Source organism: Equus asinus, chromosome 4 (genome assembly GCF_041296235.1).
Source record: "Equus asinus isolate D_3611 breed Donkey chromosome 4, EquAss-T2T_v2, whole genome shotgun sequence".
NCBI lineage: Eukaryota > Metazoa > Chordata > Mammalia > Perissodactyla > Equidae > Equus > Equus asinus.
Window position 1 is genome coordinate 12,966,333 of NC_091793.1, and position 21,999 is coordinate 12,988,331.

Consider the following 21,999-nt stretch of genomic DNA (forward strand, 5'->3'; position numbering starts at 1 on the left):
AGGAAATAAGGACCACTCAAGAGCAGAGTCAGAAAACTCAGTCCCTTTTGAGCAGAGGAGGCCGTGCATGTCTCAGTCGGGTCCCGTCAGCAGGCCCCTTCCTTGTGGGGCTGTTGTGTGCAGGGAGAGTGGCCCTCAGGGCCTCAGGCAGGTCATCTTCCAGCCCAGGCAGTGAGCACACCGGTCAGTAGGGCAGATAACTGTAAGGGTTACAGTCAAGATTTCTGGTCCTGACCTGGCTAAACACCCTTTGGGTGATGTTGTCAGAGTGTCTATTTCAAACTAATGGACAAGATGAATTCTAGATGCCCTTGGGGAATTTGGTTTGTAAATCCACCTTTTTATGCATTTATTGGCCTTATTTATACAGCTGATATTGCTGTTAACTCCTATTTAATGCCTGAGAACTTTAAATAACGTGAAAATAAGCCCAGTGATTCACATCTAGTGGACACTGAGTCCACCTCCCAGTGGAGCCAGAGAAAGCCTGGTTGAACTTGGAGGCTCAGGTTCAGCCCTCTCCGTCCCCTGTGCCCCTGGCCAGTCTCATTGGCTGGAGTGCCTCTTCTGGTCTCATCCTCTCCTGTGTCCCTTCTTTGTCTGCCTTTGGCTGGCTGTAGTGTGAAGGTCCCTCGCAGTTCTCTGTGGTGACTGTTTGCCTTCAGATCCTAATATCCTTTAGAAAGCAGTGTGGGCTGTGGATAGCCCTGTGCATGTAGCCTTAGGGTTGAGTGCCGACAGTTTCCACTCCACAGGCAGAGAGCTCCCTCTGCCCCTGGTGGTCAGACTGGGAGTAAGGTTGCAGCAAGGTGGGGGATACTGGGGGGTGGGGACACTCCCTCCCCACTGTGGGTATGGTTTCACTTTGCACAGGATGGGGTGAAAACATGAGGGACAGAGCCGTCCAGAGAGAGAAAAGGACCTGATAAGTGTGGAGTATGTTCTGGAAACTGATGAGCGACCTGCCCCCGGCTTAGGGTTGTGTGTGTCCTCAGGGGTGGTAAAGGAAAGCCGCCTGAGGTAGGGACCCTCCTTCAGTCCAGGGAGACGTGCGCATAAAGTTGGAACAGGATTGGGGTGTCATGGGCTGCTGGGATCAGAAGGGTCCCGGATGCCAATTGGAAGCCGCGATGGGGACAGGTTTGAGCATCTCAGTGGAGTGTGGTTTCGGGATGAGGTGAGGGAGTGCCCCGTCTGTGCTGGGTCCGCCTTGGGTCCACCTGGAGTAGAGCTGTGGTCAAGCAGAGGGTGGGCCTTCAGTGATATGGGGACACTAGCGGGCAGGGTTACCTCCGGGTGTGTGGACTCTGGTGCTGTGTCTCGGCAGCACACGGGTAGAAGGTGACCCGGAGCTGAGGACGGGCAGCAGCTATAAGAGTGGATGGTGCCTGCGTTAGATGTATGTGAAGGCCTGGGCCAACCTTGGGGGACAGGAAAGGAAGTATGAGGAAGTGCAGGGGGGCAGTGGGCTGCTGTGAGGGAAGGGAGCCCCAAAAGGAGAGCGAGGGTGGACGAGATGCAGGGTGTCACAGCCGATGGGTCCGCAGGGCAGAGCAAGCCAGCGTGAGACGTGTCGTCAGGAACATGGGAGTGTCTTGGTTATAACTTCCTGGGGTTTGAACGCAGGCCCTGCCCCGGGAAGGTCTCTCTGATTGCCTTGTCGGGGACTTCTGCGACGGCTGCCATACAAGTGTGTGTCTGCCAAGTTGCCTGTCTCCTGTTGTGGCCAGGGTAGCTCTTCCATGCTCCTTGGTCCAAGTGCTTTGAGGGGTCCTCCCTTGTCAGCCCTGATCTCTCCCACCACCTTGCGTTTCTTTGCTTTTTCAGTACAACATTTTTAGTTTTGAAAACACTAGAGTGGAAACAGGCTGATTGTGGGCTGCGTTGAGGTCAGTGGCATGGGTGTCCCATCAAGGCAAGAAGAGGCACTGCAGTGGTGACCACGGAGCGCCGATTTCGGAGGCGCTGGATGCAGGCGCGTGGGGACGTGGACCCACTCGTGCTGGGCCTCCACAGTGACCCCAGTGGTGGGCAGTGGATGGAACTGAGAGAAATGGCATGTCCAGGGCACAGACCGTCCTGTAGTGGGCTCGGCCCTGGGGTTTTCTGTGTTTTGGTGTCTTCTCGGGTTGCTCCCTCCATTCCCAGTTTCCAGAAGGTGGGAGGCCCCAGTCCATGATGGCCTCCCTTGGTCACCGAGGCTCCTCCTGACTTGGGGTCAAGGCACGTGCCCACATCGCGGGTCCTTCAGTTCTTTGAGTCCTGTGAAGGCTCTTCGCCCCTCCTGCTCTTGGGGACCCTGTGGCTCCCTGCAGGGCAGAGGCTGTGCACTTCTGCCCTGACCGTCCTCGGCTCTGCTGGTCAGTGCCTGGGCTGGCTTTCAGCTTCACGTGCTGTCACTGGGCTTGTGCTCAGAGCTGGGCTCCCGCCACTGGCTCTCACCGTGAGGGTGTCTGAGGCCAACTTTGGATTGATTTTCTCAGAGAGAAGATGACGAGGAGATTCAAGCCGCCAAAGAGAAGCTGAAGTACTGGCAGCGGCTGCGGCATGACCTGGAGCGTGCGCGCCTGCTGATCGAGCTCCTGCGCAAGCGTGAGAAGCTCAAGCGGGAGCAGGTGAGGCTCCATGCGGGGCTCTCCCCCTTTGAGCATCCCCAGGGCGGTTCACAGACCCCAAGTGGGCTTCACAGGCCATGGACTGAAGATGCCCCAGAGCCAGTCCCAGGGGTTGGCCATGCAGCCTGCAGCGTTCTGGACCTGCAGCCCTTGCCGCCTGCCCTCCTAAACTGTCCTTCCTCAGGGTGCAGGCCAGGTGACTGCCAGCCCTGGATTGCAGGTGGCTTTATGGAGGGGGTAGCACGGGGGCAGTGTGGTATCCACTTCGGTGTGCTGTGACGGCATTGTGCCAGGGAAAGTGGGAGCCTGCTGGCACACGGTGGTGAGGGGGGGAGAGCTATGTGTGATGTACCTCGACATAGGCCGTGGGCAGTTTGCTGGGCAACGGCCAAGAAGAAATGTGTGACAGCGTTTGAAGTAGGAGCCTTTATTGGCTGTGGGACATGTGATGATGCTGAGCACTCGCGAGGCAGGAGGTGCAACTTCTCAGAGAGGGTTCCATGGCGAGTGTTGACACTGAGTCCTGTTGTCCTGCAGGTGAAAGTGGAGCAGATGGCCCTGGAGCTGCGGCTAACCCCGCTCACGGTGCTGCTGCGCTCCGTGCTGGACCAGCTGCAAGAGAAGGACCCGGCTCGCATATTTGCCCAGCCGGTGAGCCTGAAGGAGGTGGGTGTTCACGCGCTCCTGACCGGGTTTGCTCTGCTACTTAATTAATAAACGTTACCTAGAGTATACGTTTACTTGTATTCGTAATTTCTCAATTTTATTTAAGATTTTTTTAAAATCATAAAAGTGATACATTTCATTGTAAAATACTGGAAGTGAGAGAGGTGAGAGTTGTTCCGCAGAAAGAGACTCTTGGCAGTTGGCGGGTGTCTGCCCAGACCAGTGCACCGGTTATTGGATTTTTAATAAAGGCATTTGAGTCAGGCGGGTCCCTGGAAGGGTGCGAGTTTTAAGTTTGGTGTGTCTCAGTGCTGCTGCTTGTTACTGTGTGAGCATCATTTGTGCTGTGTGTGTACGTGTGTGTGCGTGCACATGTGGCTCTCATGTATAACGGGTGTATTGGTTATATAGAATGAATAAAAGTCCTTCTTTGTTTGTAAATGATGATTTTTCCTCCCTGAAATTAGGTACCAGATTATTTGGATCACATTAAACATCCCATGGACTTTGCCACAATGAGGAAACGGTTAGAAGCTCAAGGGTATAAAAACCTCACTGAGTTTGAGGAGGATTTTAATCTCATTGTAGATAACTGCATGAAGTACAATGCCAAGGACACGGTGTTTTATAGAGCCGCAGTGAGGCTGCGTGATCAGGGCGGTGTTGTTCTGAGGCAGGCCAGGCGCCAGGTGGACAGCATCGGCTTCGAGGAGGCCTCGGGGATGCACCTGCCTGAGCGGCCTGCTGCGGCCCCTCGGCGGCCTTTCTCCTGGGACGACGGTAAGCACTGGGCCCTGCGTCCAGGAACAGATGGGAGAGTTCCTTTCCCGCAGACTCTGCACTGGCATGGCACAGTAGAAATACAGTGCAAACCACATAAGTAACTTCAAATTTTCTAGTAGCCTTGTGAAAAAAGGGGAAAAAAGAGGTGAAAATTTATTTTATTAATGTATCTTTAACCCAGTATATCTGAAATATCGTGATTTCAACGTGTAATAATGTACAAACTACTGAGGATATTTCTCATGTTTTTTAGTTTTCTCTTTGCCACCTGGTATGTATTTTACACTCATGGCATGTCTCTTTTCAGACCAGCCATGTTTCAAGTGTCCACTCGAGAGACATGTGGCCAGCGGCCCCGTCTCGGACAGCCCAGGTCTACCTGATACAGACCAGGCAGCAGTTTAGTTGGGGACTTGTCCCTCGGGGGGTCCTTTGATCGACTTCCTAGGGTGTCTTGTGGCTAGAGGGAGGTTGTTGGCTGAGTTTCACAGTGAACAAGACAAGCACAAGAACTCTGGCTGGCTTTCCCCCAGACCCTTTACTCCTGGTGTGCACACGTGGCAGAAAGGCCTCCAGACTTGGGGCTGTGCCTCCCCCTGAGCATGGGCATGTGCTCCTCAGAAACCCGGGGGCTGTCTGCCCACTTGTCTGCTCACTTGTTCTGATCCTTGGAAACTGAGGGCTCCCCTCACTGTGTCATGCTCTGGCCACCACTGAGCTCCCTGGAACGAGAAGGGGCTTGGGACTGCTCCGTGTCAGGCCTTTCAGAAAATGGCCTGCAAGTTGCCTTGGCGTTGCCTGAGTAAACTTGAACATCCAGGTTTTCTTTAAGGTGAAAATTAAGGATGAGAAGTCCTGATGTTTCCTTCCTCAGTATCTGGGAAGGGACATAGGTGAGCTGGTGGCCACATGTCCGGCGCACTGGGTGCTCCTCTCCTTGCCTGTTAAGTACATGTGGTCACCAAGTGCCTCACGCTGAGCCGAGGCCCATGGTGCACACACGGCTGGTCCTCCTCTGCTTAAGGATCAACAAGATAGTCCAAGGTGTTTTCCTTTGGGGCTTCAAAGGACATGAGTTTTATTTATGTGAAGGTTTTTGAGGTGGTTCATCTATGAAGGTTTGTTGGAACAATGATTTATGACTACAAGCTGAGCTGTTGTGTTTTAGGCATTCTTATTGATTTCCGTGTTCTGACGTCTTGTTTACTTTGTAAAAAAGACAGTTGCTTTAATGACAGGCTGTTCCTGGAGGCTGGGGCTGCATGGGCTTCTGCCCAGTGAGGCTTTAGCTTCCTCTCTCTCTCTTGTTTGCTCTCACTTTTATTTCAGGTAGTTCTGGAGAGTAGTTTCTTTTGTTAGCCACTTCTCACTAATTTAAGGTAATTTGTGCTTTATAAACTTTAGTGTTTTGCAGAAATTGAAATTGCTAGGGATTATTGTGGTAAATATACCTAAAATTCAGAATTATCTGTGAGTTTAGCAGCCCAGTTTTAATGAAGCCACACAACCTAAAGTCTGCAGACTTGAGCTCAGACATCAGTTGTGATGTACACGTGGCTCCAAGTTGGTGCACTTGCACGAGCCAGCACAGGTGCTCTTGTGCGTGTGGTCTCTTTTGGGTCTTTCTGTTGTGCCTTGCCTGGCACAGGCAGCTTGTCTTCATGAGAAGGCGTAGAGTGATGGTGAGCCAGGAGAGGCTGTGGGCATCACTTGGGCTGTGTCTCTGCTTCGGTGCCCTGTGCCCACCTGTCCCTCACCAGCCGTAGACATAGAGACTCCTCCAGGATTGTCCTGATAGCCACAGAGTGAAATGCGTGTCTCCCTGTTGCAGCGGCCTTTTGTGGGTTCAGGGCATGGGTGGAGGGGCCTTTGGGGCTCCCAGTGGGTGGGGCCTGTGCCTCTGCATCACAGGGCAGTGCTGGGGCCTCAGCCAAGGGTGATTTAAGGGGCAGTAGGGACGAGTAAGCTTTTCTTGTCTTAGAAGGCACTACCAGCATTTGATGGCTAATGGAAGTGTGTCCTTTGACTTCAGTGGACAGGTTGCTGAACCCAGCCAACAGGGCCCACATGGTCTTGGAGGAGCAGCTGAGAGAGCTGCTGGACAAATTGGACCTCACGTGCTCCATGAAGTCCAGCGGGTCAAGGAGCAAGCGGGCCAAGTTACTAAAAAAAGAAATCGCTCTTCTTCGAAACAAGCTGAGCCAGCAGCACAGCCAGCCCCCGCCTGCGGAATCAGGTATTGGAAGCTTTGAAGAGGAAGGTGCTCGGCTGGGGCAGGAGACTGGGGAGGAAGGTAAGCACACAGCTCAGTGTCAGTCTTAACTGAGTCTCAGGAGTCACCACTGACTTTGTGTTTTGAAATTCACAAAGCCCCCACCCACTGGTATTTTGTTTTCTTATGGTTCCTGCCATCTGTGCTTTATTTTGGCACTTAAATATTACAAAGCTTAAGGAATAGAATAAGAATTTTTTTCAGATTGGTTCTGAAAAACCATTTAAAAAGAGTGGTTTAGGTCTTACACAACCATCCAGAGTAAAAGTGGCTTGTGCGATTGGAGTAAGGATTATTTTTGTTGTGCTGTGTAAATAGAGGGAGAGCCATTTAATTATGCGCTAGGTTATCAAATGCAGCATTTTGAAAGGGCTGTTTTAAACTGTCCTCACTTATATGATCCTTCTGGTGTTTTGAAGGGTGGGAACGTAACACACCGGTCACTGGGGAGCAGGAAGCTGAACCAGAGCTGCCTGCTGTCAGGGCGGGCCGACCACATGGGCTGCCTGCAGGTCCCCCAGACATGGCCCCCTTCTCAGCAGCATTCTTGCACTTCACTTGAATAGCCTTGAAAGATGAGAACTTACCTTAGTCATAGTTGGAGTGTATCTGGGAAAAGAGCTAGACATCAGGATGTTTTTATGGATAGAAAACACATAGAGAAGAAACCCATCTGCCCAGTAGGAAAACTAGAAACCCCCAGTGCACACGCAACCTTTGGTGGAGGTGGCTGCTTTGGCAGCCTTGTGTCCCATGAAGGGGACTTGAGGTGAAAGCTTTCGACTGTGTTGTGTGAGCATATGGGACATGGTGGAATACTCTTCCCACTCTTTTTTGCTTTTCTTTTGTATTTTAGAGTCAACACATTTTAGTTACACAAAACAGAGGAATAAGACTCCTCCCACCACAACTGTTAGAAGTTTGGTTTATAATCTTTCTGAGTCTTTTTCGGCATGTCCAAATAAGAGTAGCAAAAACATTGAAACAAGACACATACAAAATTATTCTACAATTTGCTTTTGGAAAAAAACTTTGGTCTGCTGTGGACATCTGTATCAGCGGGTGCCACCCTGCCATATTCCTGTAATGACCACGCAGTGTCTCCTGTCTGGGGCACCACAATCCAGCCAGGCCTGGCCAGTAAGCCTGCCAGCTTCTGGCTGGTCCCTCTGAGGTGAGGCAGTGCCTGTGTGTCCGCCTTTAGCCTGTTGCTTGAGGCAGCAGGTGGAGGCAGAGCCAGAAGCCTTGAGTCTCCTTCCTCTGAGAAGACGGCTTCCTGTGCGCACAGCTGAGACCTGTTCACGCAGCCTCGCCTCGCTTCACACTGGGTTTGTTTCAGCGTTATGGCTCCTCTCGTTAGGTTACTGTAGTGTCAGATGCAGACTCTGCAACTTCTCTTTAGGGTGATGTAAATGGTAGTTGGTCTGTAGAACAGAACAGCGTGGCCCTTCAATGTGGAAGCCTCTGCTGTGAGCACACGATGTTCCCCTGCCTTTGAGGCCCTGATGGGTTTTGTTCTGAGAGGCACTTGCTCACAGGGACCTTGACAGCCAGACCTATCTAGGATCCTGGGCTGCCTCCCTTTTGTGCCCTGGCAGGTCCTTGGGAGTAGGATGGGGTCCGGTGTGGGGCATACGCCTTTCTCCTGGCCAGCCCGCCTCCCGCTGCCCAGCTCTCTGACCAAGGTGATGTGTTTCGCTTACTTAAGGAAACCCATCTTTGTGTATTATTTGCACTGAAAAGAGTGAGTTGAGGAAAAAGCTTGTCAACAAGTCAGTTCCCCATTGTCAGGATGGCTCCACTGAGTGCCTTCTCCTCCCCAGCAGCCTGGCCTTCTCACTACAGAGCACTGTGTGACCTCTCTCCTCCTCGCCACGGGCTTCCTCCTGGCATCGCGAGCCTCACCTGCCAGGCGAGAGTCCCCCAGTTAGGCCCCCTCACACCGGGCAGGAGTGAGCCTGTTCCCCTGGAAGGCCACCTTTACTGCTCTGTGGCCCTGGGTCCTTTTAAAGGAAGTGCACACAGAGTGAGCTCTGACAGTCACCTGCGGAGTGTTAGGCTTCTTGTTAAAAATGACTAAATACATGGAATGGGCATTTTCCTTTCAGGTGATGGGAAAGGTGGCTGAAGGGATGGGGAAGGGAGGGAGGGAGTGCCCACTGTAAGTATTTATGTTTAATTATATTTAATTGCATACATGTTGAAGACAGCCAAAAACATATTTGTGAGTTAGGATAGAAATGTGAACTCACAATACTTATCATGTGCCAAAACCGAAGAATCTTCTGAAAGACGAGGACTCATACTATAATATTGTTTCATACCCAAAAAAGTAGTAATTCTTCAATATCAAACATAGTGTCTCACTTAATTGTAATTTAACATTTACGTGGTTTCCGTTTGAAGAAACTTGAACAGGGAAGTAATCGTTGGGTGTCAGGCCCGCTGAGACGCCCTTGTCTGAAGGAGGTCCCTCTGATTGACCCCTGGAGTTGAGACCTGCAGGTGGCCGTGGCTGTGGGGTCAGCAGCAGGCCCAGTCCCCTTCCAGCACTCCTTGCAGTTGGGGACAGTGCTCCAGCAGCTCTGCTGTTGCTGTTAACTCCTTGGCCATTGGGGTTTCAGTTTGGGGCTGTTCCCTATGTTGACTGTGGAGCTGTGAGGCTCAGTTCCAGCTGGAGGTGGAAGGGCAGGGCACAGGCCACTGTCCCCAGGTCGCTGAATGGAGCGTTCACTTCCAGTTGTTGGGGTTTTAGGTCGTGAGTTGCGTTCTGTCTTCGCTGTGTCAAGACTGTGCCTTTCTCCTTTCTGAAGGCTCCAGAGAGTCTGCGTCAGTTCAAGGAGCTGAGCTTCTGTCCAGCCCGTGGGCTTGCAGTTTGGTGGGTCCTGCTTTATGCACACATCACGCTGTACCACACAAGGACCCTGCCGTGTTTGTAAAAGGACGTTTCACGTGGTGTGACACGTACATATGTGTCGTGTTCTTTTAGGATTGTGAGGGGAGGGAGCACGAGGCAGGGATGGCGCTATGATGGTGTACAGTTGTGGGTCAGAAATGGCTAATTCATTCATTGTGATTGTCCCAAACTGTCTGTGGCTTTGATACGGGAGCACTGGGTTGTTGTAGTTGGTGCCAGGTGTGTAAAGTATTGTAGAACTGTTCTTGCAGAGTTAGCTGCATCTTCTAGTTTGCTGGAGTAGCTCTTATGTCGGTCGTCCTGAGTGGAAACCACTTTATGGGCACCCATTTGCTGTTTAGTATTGTAGTGAGTCCCGTTGAGTGGGATTTCAGTGCTCATTTCTGTGTTTGCAGATTCTGAGACTCTATGTTCAAGTCACAGAGTTTATTCTAGAAGTTAATTGAAGAAAAATTGAGTGTTTCTCACACACGGTTAAGTAACATATAGTTTGTTAGCAGCGAGTGACTTTCTAATAGAGTTTTCATACTTGTGTATTAACTTCCAGTAGAATTTCCACTCAGGGTCCTGATTGGGCACACCTGCTCTGTTGGCGGGCTGATGGGTGCGGTGGTACAGCCATGGGGTTTACCAGGCACAGGTTCTGTCTTCTCTCATCTTATGGATGAGGAAGCTGAGGCTCAGAGGGGTTCAGCGGCCTCTGTGGGTCCCACAACTGGTGGTGGAGGTGGTTTTTACCTGGTCACCTGAGCAGCCTCTGCTTTTGAGCACTGCCTGTCATCTGTCCACCCCGTTAATGCCACAGAAATGCTTCCTGTGAGCTGCCCAGGCAGACCCACAGAGCAAGGACAGTGGGCGCTCAGAGTGACCACGGGCAGGGTTGGTGGGTGAGCAGATGCTGCTGTGGCTCTGCCACCAGGGCCACCTTTGGGTACGAGGAGGCGTTGAGAGGCCCATCTGATGAGGGTGCAGGCTTCGCCTCTGGTGTAGGGCTCACGTGAGGGCAGGAGAAGCCCTGTGTGAGTGGCACATTGCGGGAGAAGGTGTGGCCCGCAGTGGCTCAGGGTCTTGTGTGTGCAGCCAGGACGTCGGCACCTTGGCTGGCTCCTGCCCAGGCAGGAGTGGGCAGGCTCTAGGGGTTGAGCTGGAACAGGGGTCTGAGGTGCTTCTTAGCCAGCGTGCCAAGTGGGGCGTGGCCCCGGCCGTGGGATGGGACGGCCAGGGAGGCAGGAGGAGGCCGCAGAGAGGCCCACTGGGCCCAGACTGAGGCGGATGTCTGGCTGTGGCCCCGCAGGGCTTTCGGCAGGTACTTTTGGTGTAGTGGTCAGGACAACAGCCTGATGTGGAGGCCTGAGGGAGAGGCCAGAGGGAGGAAAAGGAGGCAGGAAGCAAATGGAGGCATCTGCTTGAGAAGGGAGAGGGGAAGTGGCCTTGCAGCCTGTGCTCCTGAGATGCCGGCCAGCAGGGAAGACTGCAGGACGGATGCTTAAGCTTCTTCGCCTGCACGCACCGCATCGGGCGGGATGGCCGTTTACAGTTATTAACACAAGGCTTTTCAACAGTGATTCTTCATGTTCTCTAATTCCCATCTGGTCAATATTCCTATGTGTTTTGTCAATATTATTTTCTTAAACCTGTTGGTGACTAAACAGTGGGTGGGAAGAATTTCATCACCAGCCAACATGTCAGTGTGACTGATGGTTCAGTGTTTCCACTCTGTAGATGTCACAGTATCCCATGCCGGGTCATTTGTGTGCCCTTGGCGTCAGTTTCATGCACTGGATAAGTTTGTCTCTTCTGTCTAAAACTGACTTTTATCAGAGCCTTTGTTGAGGAAACACTCTCCCCTGGGTGTTTGAGTCGCCTGTGATGTGCTCTGACAGGCTTTGAGTGGCATCTGAAGGCGGAGGCACCTTTCAGGCAAGCTGCCGCCACAGCCCACCAAGGCCTGACCAAGGCTGTTTCTGAGAGAAGAGCGGAGCCCCTTGAAGGTCAGGTGCCACCCGCTCCCGGCAGTCTGAGCTTTGCTTGATTCTTCTCATGTTAGTTGGGGAGAATTCTCGAAATATTTGCTCTGAGTATCAGTGAGCCTTAGAAGTTGTGTAGCTTTTCATTTTCAAGATGACTTTGGAGTTAATATTTTTAACCTTAGATATTTCAAATGGTTTTTGGGAAGTTTGCAGGTTTAATAGAATAAAAACTATACCTAGTGATGATATATACTTCTTAGGATCATTTAAATTGTTATTCTTGGTTTTATATCACTCGTCCTGTAGCCAGAATCAGTCTTCCTTGGAAGGAAACCACAGTGGCTTATCCCAGCGGGGTGTGACCTTGCTCACCAGCCCGCTTCCTCCCTGGAGGGCCTCCCCTCCAGGTGCTGGTGTCAGACAGACCAGCCTCCCAGGGCTGAGGGCTAAACGTCTGCTCCCTGTGGTTTTCAGACTTCTCATTATATTAGAAAATTTTGAAAGTCTTTTTTAAAGAGGTTAAGTAGTCTTCTTCCAAAGGCTGTTTTTTAAAGTCAGGTTTAAAAAGAAAGAACCTACATTATGGCCTTTCGGAATGTGGAATAGAAGTTAGTGTGTGCTGAGAACTGAGTGGGAAATCTTTCCTACTTTCCCTGGAGAAGTGTTCACAGCCACTCCCTACTCCCTGTTTTTGGCATCAACTTAGCAAACCCTGGTCAGAAATCAGATTTAAGTGTTTCCTTTTGTCTGCTAACCTTGTGGCCTGCGTCAGGACTGTGGGAAGGCCCAGTTAGACCCCCTTAGTTACATGAAATGTCTTTTCTTCCTCAAGGTAAGTGAATTTTGATTGCAGAAATTGTCATGAACTCGAATGGTGTATTTAATATTGGCGTATGCGAAGTGATCTTCTATGGCTGTTTATACACCTGGGCACTTGGACCTGGGTGCCACGCTCCCCAGTGTTGGGGTTAGGGAAACGCACACAGTGTAGCCATGCCCCGGGGCCGGGCCACAGCGGCCCTCACTGCTTGCAGACAGTGTGTGTGATGCTTTGTTTCCTTAATTGAATTAGTATTTGGTGGACTTCACATTTATAGTAAGTTTTATAATAGATTTTTTTAATCATCAGTTTTCAAAAATCACTTTATTTATAATTTTTTCAGGAGATAAATCTCCCCCTAAACTTGAACCATCAGATGCATTACCTCTTCCTTCAAACTCGGAGACTAATTCAGAACCACCAACCCTCAAACCAGTAGAACTCAACCCAGAGCAGAGTAAACTATTCAAAAGAGTCACATTTGATAATGAATCACATAGCACTTGCACTCAGAGCGCACTGGTAATCGGACACCCTCCAGAGCCCACCCTCGCCAGTAGTGGCGATGCGCCGGCGGCGGCGGCCTCCGCAGTGGCGGAGCCATCAAGCGATGTAAACAGACGCACTTCTGTTCTCTTCTGCAAATCGAAAAGTGTAAGCCCCCCAAAGTCTGCCAAGAACACTGAAACCCAGCCAACTTCTCCTCAGCTAGGGACCAAAACCTTTTTGTCTGTAGTCCTTCCGAGGTTGGAGACTCTTCTGCAGCCAAGAAAAAGGTCGCGGAGCACCTGCGGCGACTCCGAGGTGGAGGAGGGGTCCCCGGGAAAGCGCCTGGACACAGGTAAATGCCACAGAGGCCTTGCCGCGCGTCCTCTTCTCCTGCAGGGGCTCCGGGCAGCGTTGTCGGGAGGTGCCACAGCTGCTTGTGCAGTTTACTGTCCAGAGTTCTCTTAATTTCAGGAAAGAAGACAGACAGTACAGCTTTTCTTTGAAAAGTCCTAAAGCATAGGTCTGAGGTGGTGCCACTGGGGGTGGCTGTGGGCCAGGGTTGGCCTGGCATGGGTGCCTGAGCTCGACCCTTCCCTCTGGTCTTTTGGATACAGGAGAGGCCTCAGAGCATAATTAGTACTTGGTCGTTTTTCACAGTGTGCATCCAGGTAAACTGGTGGTGTGTGAGAGGCTGCACCTGGTTTGTGGAACCCCCTGGTGGGGACATGCGCAGGAGTGACAGCATGGGGTTTGGGGGTGCCTCGGGGGGGGGGGTCGGCTCTACTCTCCGCTGTGTCATGGGCCTCCCTTTCTGAAGATGGTGCCTGGGACCCTCTACAGGATTCTATCCTGGGGCCTTCTGAAGAGAGCACTTGGCCCAGTCGGTTAAAGATCCTTTTGACATTTTCTCACTGTTCCATGCAGCTTTGTTAGTACATATGTGACAAATTTTTATGGCCTGCTAAAACAACAGTGAAGGTGTCTCTCATTTACTACTAAGCTTTTATAACTTAAATTTAATTAATTTGCCAAGAAGTTCCCCATGCATGTGTTATATCAGTAGCATTTTCACGGAATTTCCTCTGTGCTAAGTTTGAAGGAAGCCGTGTGCTCTTTCACGGCCTCTGTTTATAACCTTTCAGATTAAAGCCGAGGAGGCTCTGAGCTGGTTGAATTAGCAGGACTGTTTGTCATCTGCGCCTGTTTGGTGATGGCCGTGCCTCTGAGAGGTGGTGGGGTTGCGTCTCTGACACGTCCTCTTGGGGGTGTATGTGAGTGGGTTTGTCCTGTTGTGGCTCCGGGCCTGGCCGTCTGCTGGAGCTGGACAGAGAGCCGTACGTTTCTTCTTCCGGCCCTGCGAGCGTTAGGGCAGCTTCTCGTGCCTTTCAGGCGGGAGCACGTGGGTCTGGGGGGCCCTGGCCTTATCTTCTGGGGTGGCAGCGAGTGAATCCCTGTCCTGGAGCCCTGCCAGGGCAGGGTCAGGTGGGTGGCTGGTGGTGGGGGTAGCCCCGCCCAGGGCCATCTGTTTCTCCCCTCCGCCCATTGAGTCTGAAGTGTCTCTGGAGGAGTTGGAGCTCCTGGAGGTCTTTATGCCCAGCTGTGTTTCTGCACGTCAGCAAACAGTTCATTCTTTTTGTTGCCAAAGTCGTTTCCCATAAATTTCATTTTAACGTGTAGGAAACTTTTGTACATAGAATTAATTTTATAGAAATTCTCTACTTATGTACGTCTATTTTGATGGATTGATACCAGCTTGGAGTTTTTTAAATAATTTGTTGAAGCCTTTTTTGTTTCGTTTTCTAAAATAATACGAAGCGACTTCAGTGTTCCATAGGATATAGATAGAAATATAGATGGAGCTTATTTCAGTTCTTGAGAATTCCCCTTAATGACACCGTGGCCTTTCTTAGCCAAATTTAGTGGAAGACTCTTTCCACTTGTTTTTTAAGCGTACTAATGAGTCCCAGCAATTAGGAGTGGGCGGAAAGTCAGTGTGTGTTGTGCTCTGGGCCCCAGGGCCTATCTGGTTAGTGATAGCTCTGAGCGCCAGGCCCTGGCCAGTGCTCTCCCCTGTCTGGGGTGCCCACCCCACACCAGAGCTCTGACCACCCTGTCGGCAGCATGAGTGTGGGGCATGGTTGGTCCAGGGCCCCCCCCGTGAAGTGGATGTCTGAGAATAGTCTGCCAGGCCCCATGGTGGCCTTCACCTGACCAGTTGGTCCTGCTGGGACTGTGGCCACCTGTGGGCCTCCAGCTGTTGGTGAGGTTCCACTAGCCTGGCGGTCATGACTTTCAGGGGCCTCTTGGTCTTACTCACCAAACATAAAAATAAAGTGCCCCCTCCTTCCACTTTTCCCCTTCTGAGTGGAGGATTCTGCAGGCTTTTGGTGGCGGCGGTGAGTCTTACGTGGAGGTTTTACCGCAGGCCTCCAGTGAGTGGGTGTCTGGAGGAGCGCCTGCACCTTTGATCTTTTTGAAGTGGAGGCTTCTGCTTTCTTGTTCCAGAATGGCCCTAGATTCAGTGGATGCCTACTGAGTCCTAGCGTTCTCCTGTATGCCCGGAGCCTTAGTAGCATTAGGATCCACTTGGCGCTCAGGCACAGGGCTGGTGCCACCTGGCGTGTCCCTCCTGGCACCCCTTACTGGCCTTGATTTTGCCCGGGCCTCCCGGTGCTCTCTGCATGTTCCGGGTTTCTTGCTCTGAGCTGCAGTCTTCGCAGTCTGAGGATTTGAAGTATTCTGAACTTTGCTGTTTTCCCAGAGATTCATCTGTGTGCTCTGCCTTGTGGGGCATTCTCTGGTGTTCCACAGTGTGCTGTAGGGTTTCCAAGTTAGAGTGAAAACAGATTTGTTCATTCTGAGACGCCGGCCCCGCTGTGGGTCCTTCCTGCTCTCGCGGTATTGGAAGCACCCATGGGTGAAGTGTGCAGTGCTTCTTGCCCTCATGGAGGGTTAGTGCAACTACCCTGCTCGTCCTGTGGTCACATCTTGTAGAGCCTGCACTGTCTCCTAGCTTCCTTCTTCCATGACCACTGACTGACTTCCAATGATGAGTAAATCAGGCCAGAACTTCTGTGCTGCTGGTCTCTTCTCTTGAGACTCCTCCGTGATTCCTGTTGTCACTGGCGGGGCCTGTGTGGGAGAGAGGGAGAGTCTTTTGTGTCTTTAGGCTGTTCAGGGAGGAGGCTGGTCTGTTGGTGCCTTTCAGTCAGACTAAATGGCTTTTTCGCTGTTTTCCAGGTTCTCATTTTAACTACTAACATGCTGGGTAGTTCACTCTTTGGATCCTAATTATTTTCTCTTACTCAACTTGGACTGGAGCTCTGCTAAGCGGTCATTTTGGAGCGCAGAGAGATCGCTGCATCCTTGCATTTCACGTAATTCTTGTGGATAACGTTGGAAGCATCAGTTCAGCCATCCTCCAAACAAACACAAACACCAACACTTGGAGGAGACCTGCCCCACCCCACCCACCCCTTCTGTAAGTCAGAGCCAGACGCCCACAGGAGGACCGCGCAGGTGCATGAGGACCGCCGGCACCCTCCTCGAGCTGGCAGGATGCTTCCTCGGCCCCTCCTGTGGATAGGTGTGACCGATGCAGAGGGAAGCCTTAGAGTCAAGTGCTCGGAGAGCCTGCTGCATCCACAGATGACTTACGTGGACAGAGATTCTGATCCTGCCCTTGGCCGGCACAGAACCGGGCCTGAGATGACCAGGGGATCTGGGTTGGGGCACCCGGGCTCGGGAAGGAACTCTGCACACTCCACACGGCCCGGCTGGAAGATCTCTCCCTCGGTTGTTAGCATCTTTGTTTCCCAGTTTCTCCCTGATCTCCCTTCTCTTTCCTTTATTGCCTCCTGGTCGTCCCCCGTGGATAATTGAGCAGCGGCAGCTCTGTCTCTCTGGTCACCATGCCCAGCGCCTGCCTCAGCGAGCAGAAGTCTTGTCCGTGGGACTGGAGGTGTCCCCTGCCAGGTGTCCTGTGTGAGCCTTCCCTGCCACTGCTGCATCTTGTTGGAGCTGGTCTAGGCAAAATCAGGGTGGTTGGGTTCTTCATATTTGCTGTGTTTTTGTGTTTTTATCGAAAGGTTGAAAAATGCACAAGAAATGCATTTATATTGCCAATAGTAAAAATAAAAACGTGTAACAAACTAATGGGCATGCCCCACCGCTCCGAGAGGCCGAGTGCAGTCATGGTGCCCGTGGCCTCTGACGCTGACCCCACATCTGTCCTGTGTCATCAGGGTCAGCAGGAGCCAAGTGGCAGCCTGGGTGGTGCTGGGAGCGCTTACGTCCACACCACGTGGCCCCGGGTGCACAGCGGCGGCGAGTGCGGCCGTCTCCTTACCTTACCTTACCTTGCCTCTTGCCGAGCTGCCATCCAGAAGGTTCTTCAAGGCCCAGCAAGGGCGTGGTGGGTGTGGACCCTGGCCATCTGTCACACCTGTGGAAGCACTTGGGACTTCTTGCTGCCTGGTGGGTGTGAGCTATGCAGGGTGGAGGTCCCAGCCTTGGGAAGCCATTACTGATGGGTGTCTCGGGAAGGCCTGGAACGGCCTTGATGGTTGGGGAGTCAGGCCAGGATGCTCTTGGCTCTGTGGGTCGTGCCTTTAGGGGCAGAGAAGGAGCATTAGTGTTTGCTGCTGTCTCCTTACTAAGAAGTCCTCATGGTGCCACCTGTCACGGGGCTGGGCTGAGTCTTGAATGCCCTGTGTGGAGAGGCAGCTCTCGCGTTGGAGGGCATTGGCTTTTTCCTGATAGCCACCTTGTCTTGTAATTTGTTTTTCATTGTGTGCTAACTTTACTCTCAGTGTTTAAAAGACTACCTTGTGCTAAGATGGTTGCTGAGAGTACGCTCTGCTCTGTGCAGGGTTGTGGTGAGGGGTTCGGGCGCTGCGTGGATGCTTGCTGTTCGTGAATGGCCTGTGGGCTCCCCTCTGTGCAGACCTCCAGAACCTGCCTGCCTGCGTGTCATATCATGTCCTTGCAGGGTCTCCAGTGTGTGGCCTGGTGGGCTCCCTGAGCCACAGCTGGCAGGCAATGTTTGTATAGGGAGCCCATTGGGAGGGGCCAGTGAGGGAGCAGGGGGAGGTCACAGCAGGAGGGTCATGGCTGAGGGCTGGGCGGCCCCTCAGAGCCCGTTGCTGTTGTGGGGTCCTGCTCTGGCCATAGCGGCCTCATGCTGCTGGGCTTGTCTGTGGGCCTGCCACTTAGTAGGTGCTCAGTGACATTTCACAGGTAACACGTGAGAAACCGTGTATGTGAATAACTCGTCACACTGGGTGTGTGTGTCCTCTACCTAAGTCCTTAGGACGGTGAGAGGGGGACGTGACCATTTTCTTTAATTTCTCAGATGGAAGATTTGCCCTGCATTTTAATCGTTTCCCCTTAGTGTCACTTGTGGAGCCTGGCTTCAGGTGGTGGTTGTCACCAAGCACATTGTGCAGATCACACCTCTTCCATTCTCCTAGTGGACATCTCGAGTGTGGCCGCGCTCCATGCTTTACTGCCAGGTCTCCTTTCTCCCCAGGTGCCAGGTGTGTCTGTAACGGGCACTGCCTGCTCTTCTCTTGCTTTTCCCAGCGGCCACCATCTGCTGCGGGATGGGGAGGAGCCAGTTGTGGATGCTGGACCCTGTTCATCCCTCAGTCAGGCTCTTCCCTGTCACAGGTGGTGAGACTCATCCATCACTTTTCTTGAAAGGCCTCCTTGTTTGGGAAGTCACAGGGGTGTTAGATGTGGGTGGCTTTGTGGTTCTGCCTCCTTTTCGCCTGGACTGTTGCCACAGCGTGTGTCTGGACCCGGCCAGGCGTTGGTGATGTCCTGGGGCTGCCCCCGAGGGTGCAGGTGTGGCCTTATAGCCTCGCTGGTCCTGGGCACCTGATGTGCGCCTGCCTCACTGCACCCTTCTCTCACGCCCAGGTCCTGTGTCCTGGTTCTGTCCGTCTGGGTTGGGTGCGGTGTCTCTGACTTGCCTGACTCAGATTTGGGGGTCTCTCTGCTCTTGGGAGATCCCAGTGGGCCTGGATGGCACCTTCTGTGCCCTCCTGAGAATGGTCAGCCTCCGAGGACCCTGGGGGTTGAGATGCAGGGCCTTGTCCCTCACTCCCCGTTTTCCCCACCTGCTGTAAAGGGGCTGCAGGTGGTTCATCTGTGTTCAAGGGTGATAGGAGCTTGCCGGGTCTCAGCCCTATGTTGTCAGCTCGACTGCTGGGTTTTATGGGCCTGCTTTTTTCAAGACTGTTTGGTAAACTCTTATAACACCCCCGACTATCTGCAATTAGTTCTTGTAAGTATGAATTAGGTTTAAAATAAAAACACTAAGTTTTTCTTAAGGCCAGTGGTGTTATGTCCAACAGAACTGGAGCGGGCTGTCCAATGAATTTACTTAAAAATGCATAGCTTCGGTCTGTTCAGGGAGCAGCAAAACCCGTCCAGTTTCCACATTTTTATTTCTTAAGACGCTGCCATCAAAGTTTATTCACCTCCCTTATTTAAAAGTGAGTCATATTCATTGAGAAAATATGGAAAAGCATATAAAGCAGATCAAAAACCCCTGTAATCTGGCCACCCAGATTCAAGACAAATTCGAAGAAAGAAATTTAAAAATTTTTTAAGCAGAGGGAATGGGATTCATCTTTGGGGGAAAAAAATTATTCACAGCCCTCCAGCTGTGGCCCCTGGAGGGAGCAGGCTGGGCCCAGCGGCGTGGCACTCGCCTACAGCTCGCTGTGTCTCTGTGGGAGAGGTTTCTGCTTCGGGCGTCATCCTTGCCTACTGAGATGTCGGAGGGAGGGAGACCTGTGGCTTTTCAGGGGAAGATGCGTGGTTTGGCTTTGAGATCTGCTTTGATTAAGATGCTCCCACACTGAGATGGTGAGATTGTGTCTTATTCAGCTACTTAGAATGTTTGAAAACCAGTGATGTCTACCTTCCCGGTGCTGCGGTGCCGGCCCACCCCATGGATGTGGTGCCTGTAGTTTTGGACCTTCCAGACATGGTGGCCTAGGTTAATGAGATGCTCACTTTTTGTTTTAAACTGTTTTTGAGGTTCATGTTAATACTTTTCTTTTGAAAGAAGATTTTTTCTTATACTGGCTGTTCCCACTGAAGCTCCTCTGCATGAATCCTCTCTTGGTGATGGTCTGACTCCTTAATGAGGTGGCCCCCATGTGGCCTAGACTTGGAGGGGCCTCATCCAGATGTGGCTCATTCCCCAGTGTGGACTAGATCAACAAGTGTGCAGAATCCATTGATTTAGGAAGGAATACCTGGATGCCCCTTTCTTTGTCTTGGGGGAACCTATTTAAAAATTTTTGCTTTTTTAAGGAGAACACCTTTAGACAAGTGTTCTCTGAACTAGTTGGATTTGAATTTATTATAATTTGCTATCTTTATTTCATTCCACAAGTGCTTCTCCATCTCCTGTGTTTTAAGCTCTCTGCTGGGTGCTGGGGGCTGTGGGGTGAAAAAAAAGATGCTGTCTGACCTGGTGTATGAAGCGTTCTTGTACAGCCTGTCCCAAGGTCAGAGAGGATGGTCACGCTTGGAGCAGTGGCTCTGACAGAGCTGAGCTCAGGTGCCTGCGTGCCTGTGTTGCAGGTCTCACCAATGGCTTTGGGGATGCGAGGAGCGAGCAGGAGCTGGGCGGCGCCCCGGGGAGGAAAGCCGCACCCCGACGACGCTGTGCCTCCGAGTCCAGCATCTCCTCCAGCAGCAGCCCGTTCTGTGACTCGAGGTGGGTACACAGTCCTCATGCCTCCCCCATGTGGCTCCCCTGCCCCACCACAGGCCCTGGCCTGGGGAGGGGTGTGCGTATTCTGACCTTTAGGGGCAGTTTCCTGTGTGTTATATATTAATCTTCTTTGTAGAATTTAACCAGGAATAGAAAACATTCTACATAAAAAATTAACAATTTTTGAATCTATAGTTACATTTATACTTTGTCTTTTCCTCCCAAAGCCTTGCCTTTATAAAAACGGCGGCAAGCACAGCCCTGCTCGTCTGCCCTGTGGAGGCCACTTTGTAGCTGGGGGTCCTGCGGCCCCAGGCTTGCTGGGCACAACCTGCTTCATGTGGGTTGCTGTGGGGCTCTTGGCTCAGCCCCCGCAGGGTCCGGCCCTGGGGCTGCAGATGGGGCAGTGAGGAAGGAGCCACTTTCTGACGCAGCTGTGCTTTTCCTCCTGAAGTCTTAGCGCGCCCAGGTGTGGCCGTGGCAAGCCTGCCCTGGTGCGTAGACACACGCTGGAGGACCGCAGCCAGCTCATCTCCTGCATCGAGAATGGGAACTACGCCAGGGCGGCCAGGATCGCAGCCGGTGAGTTCACACTCACGCCACTCTTCCAGAAGGCAGCACGTCAGGCCGTCGGCGCCCATGTGGCCTCTGTGGTTATGTCCGCCTCAAAGCTGAGCTCTGCCCCTCCCCCTGGGGTTTCTCTGGTGTCAGTGGAGCTCCCTCTCGGAAGGGCACGGCTGCAGGCTGTGCACTGAGGTGGATGGGGCCTGCGGGCCGGAGTCCTTGTAGCCACTGCTGGGAGCTGTGAGAGGACAGTGACGATTTTGTCCTGCAGTTTATCGTTTTCTGTGCAGAAAACTCAGCTCTAAATGGTTGCTGGGCATCAGACACTGTCAAGGCCACCCAATGTTTGTTTAGGCTCATCTGTCATTTGCAACCAAGTGTGGGCCTCAGGGTGGTGGTTCCTCAAGTTTCAGCATTAGAGGCAGGTGAGGGAGGGCCCCACTAAGCTGGGCCGCTGGGGCTTGGGGTCGGTGGGAGCAGCTCTTGCTGCAGGCAGCACCTGTGCTGTGCGGGGGTGTTGGGGCAGAAGCACGAAGCAAGAAGGGCAGGGCCACGGCGAGGAGTGACACAGGAGAGTTCTGAGCAGAGAGAGGCCCATCAACATGGCCTTGAACTTTGTCCTTGCCTGAGTGGAGACTGGGCTGGGGGCCAGGCAGGACCTCCATCACTAGGACATGGATGTGGTAGGCTTCTGAGCGAGGTCTCCAAGTCAGGCGAGGCTCTGTGCTGGGTCGGGTGGGGAGGGCACAGTAGGCGGTGGTTCTGTGGAGGGAGCCAGGGCTGTGGTTTTAAATTTGGGGTGTCGGTTGCAGAGATGTAGTGGGGGGCCCTTTCCTTGGAGATTGGCAGGGGGGACTAAGGAAGGGGAAGACGCTGGGAATCTGGAGGTTGGAGGCCCTGGGGAGGGGTGTGAGGAAGCTCTCGAACGAGGCTATGGGTTATGCAGTGTTGCAGCAGCAGAGGGGTGTGGAGGCTCCAGACACCCACAGAAGGGCAGAGGGGCCGTCTCTCTGCCTCCCCCAGTCCTGTGTACCCTCAGGCTGGGGGCAGGTGCATCCGTGACCATCCTGCTACTTGGGAGGTGGCTGCAGGGGGACAACTTGCGTCTGGCTTGGGGTGGCCCCACATGTTCATGGCCATGTCGAGTTCTGAGGGTGGGGGAGCTCTG

The 21,999-nt window shown here is 52.5% G+C and overlaps 1 protein-coding gene across 10 annotated transcripts in view; it reads left to right on the plus strand.

Annotated features, from left to right (window-relative positions):
- BRD1 (bromodomain containing 1) overlaps positions 1-21,999 on the plus strand; it is a 56,535-nt gene that overhangs the window by 24,553 nt on the left and 9,983 nt on the right. For 3 of the 10 annotated variants that reach the window (XM_070506699.1, XM_070506700.1, XM_014864484.3), the window contains 7 exons: positions 2,484-2,615; positions 3,153-3,281; positions 3,749-4,061; positions 6,097-6,357; positions 12,387-12,884; positions 20,135-20,270; positions 20,722-20,849. In XM_070506699.1, the coding sequence (XP_070362800.1) occupies positions 2,484-2,615; positions 3,153-3,281; positions 3,749-4,061; positions 6,097-6,357; positions 12,387-12,884; positions 20,135-20,270; positions 20,722-20,849 (1,597 nt within the window). Of the gene's footprint in view, positions 1-2,483; positions 2,616-3,152; positions 3,282-3,748; positions 4,062-6,096; positions 6,358-12,386; positions 12,885-15,772; positions 15,958-20,134; positions 20,271-20,721; positions 20,850-21,999 lie in introns of those variants that run through there. The other 7 variants (XM_070506701.1, XM_014864485.3, XR_011502515.1 and 4 more) reach the window with 6 other exon arrangements.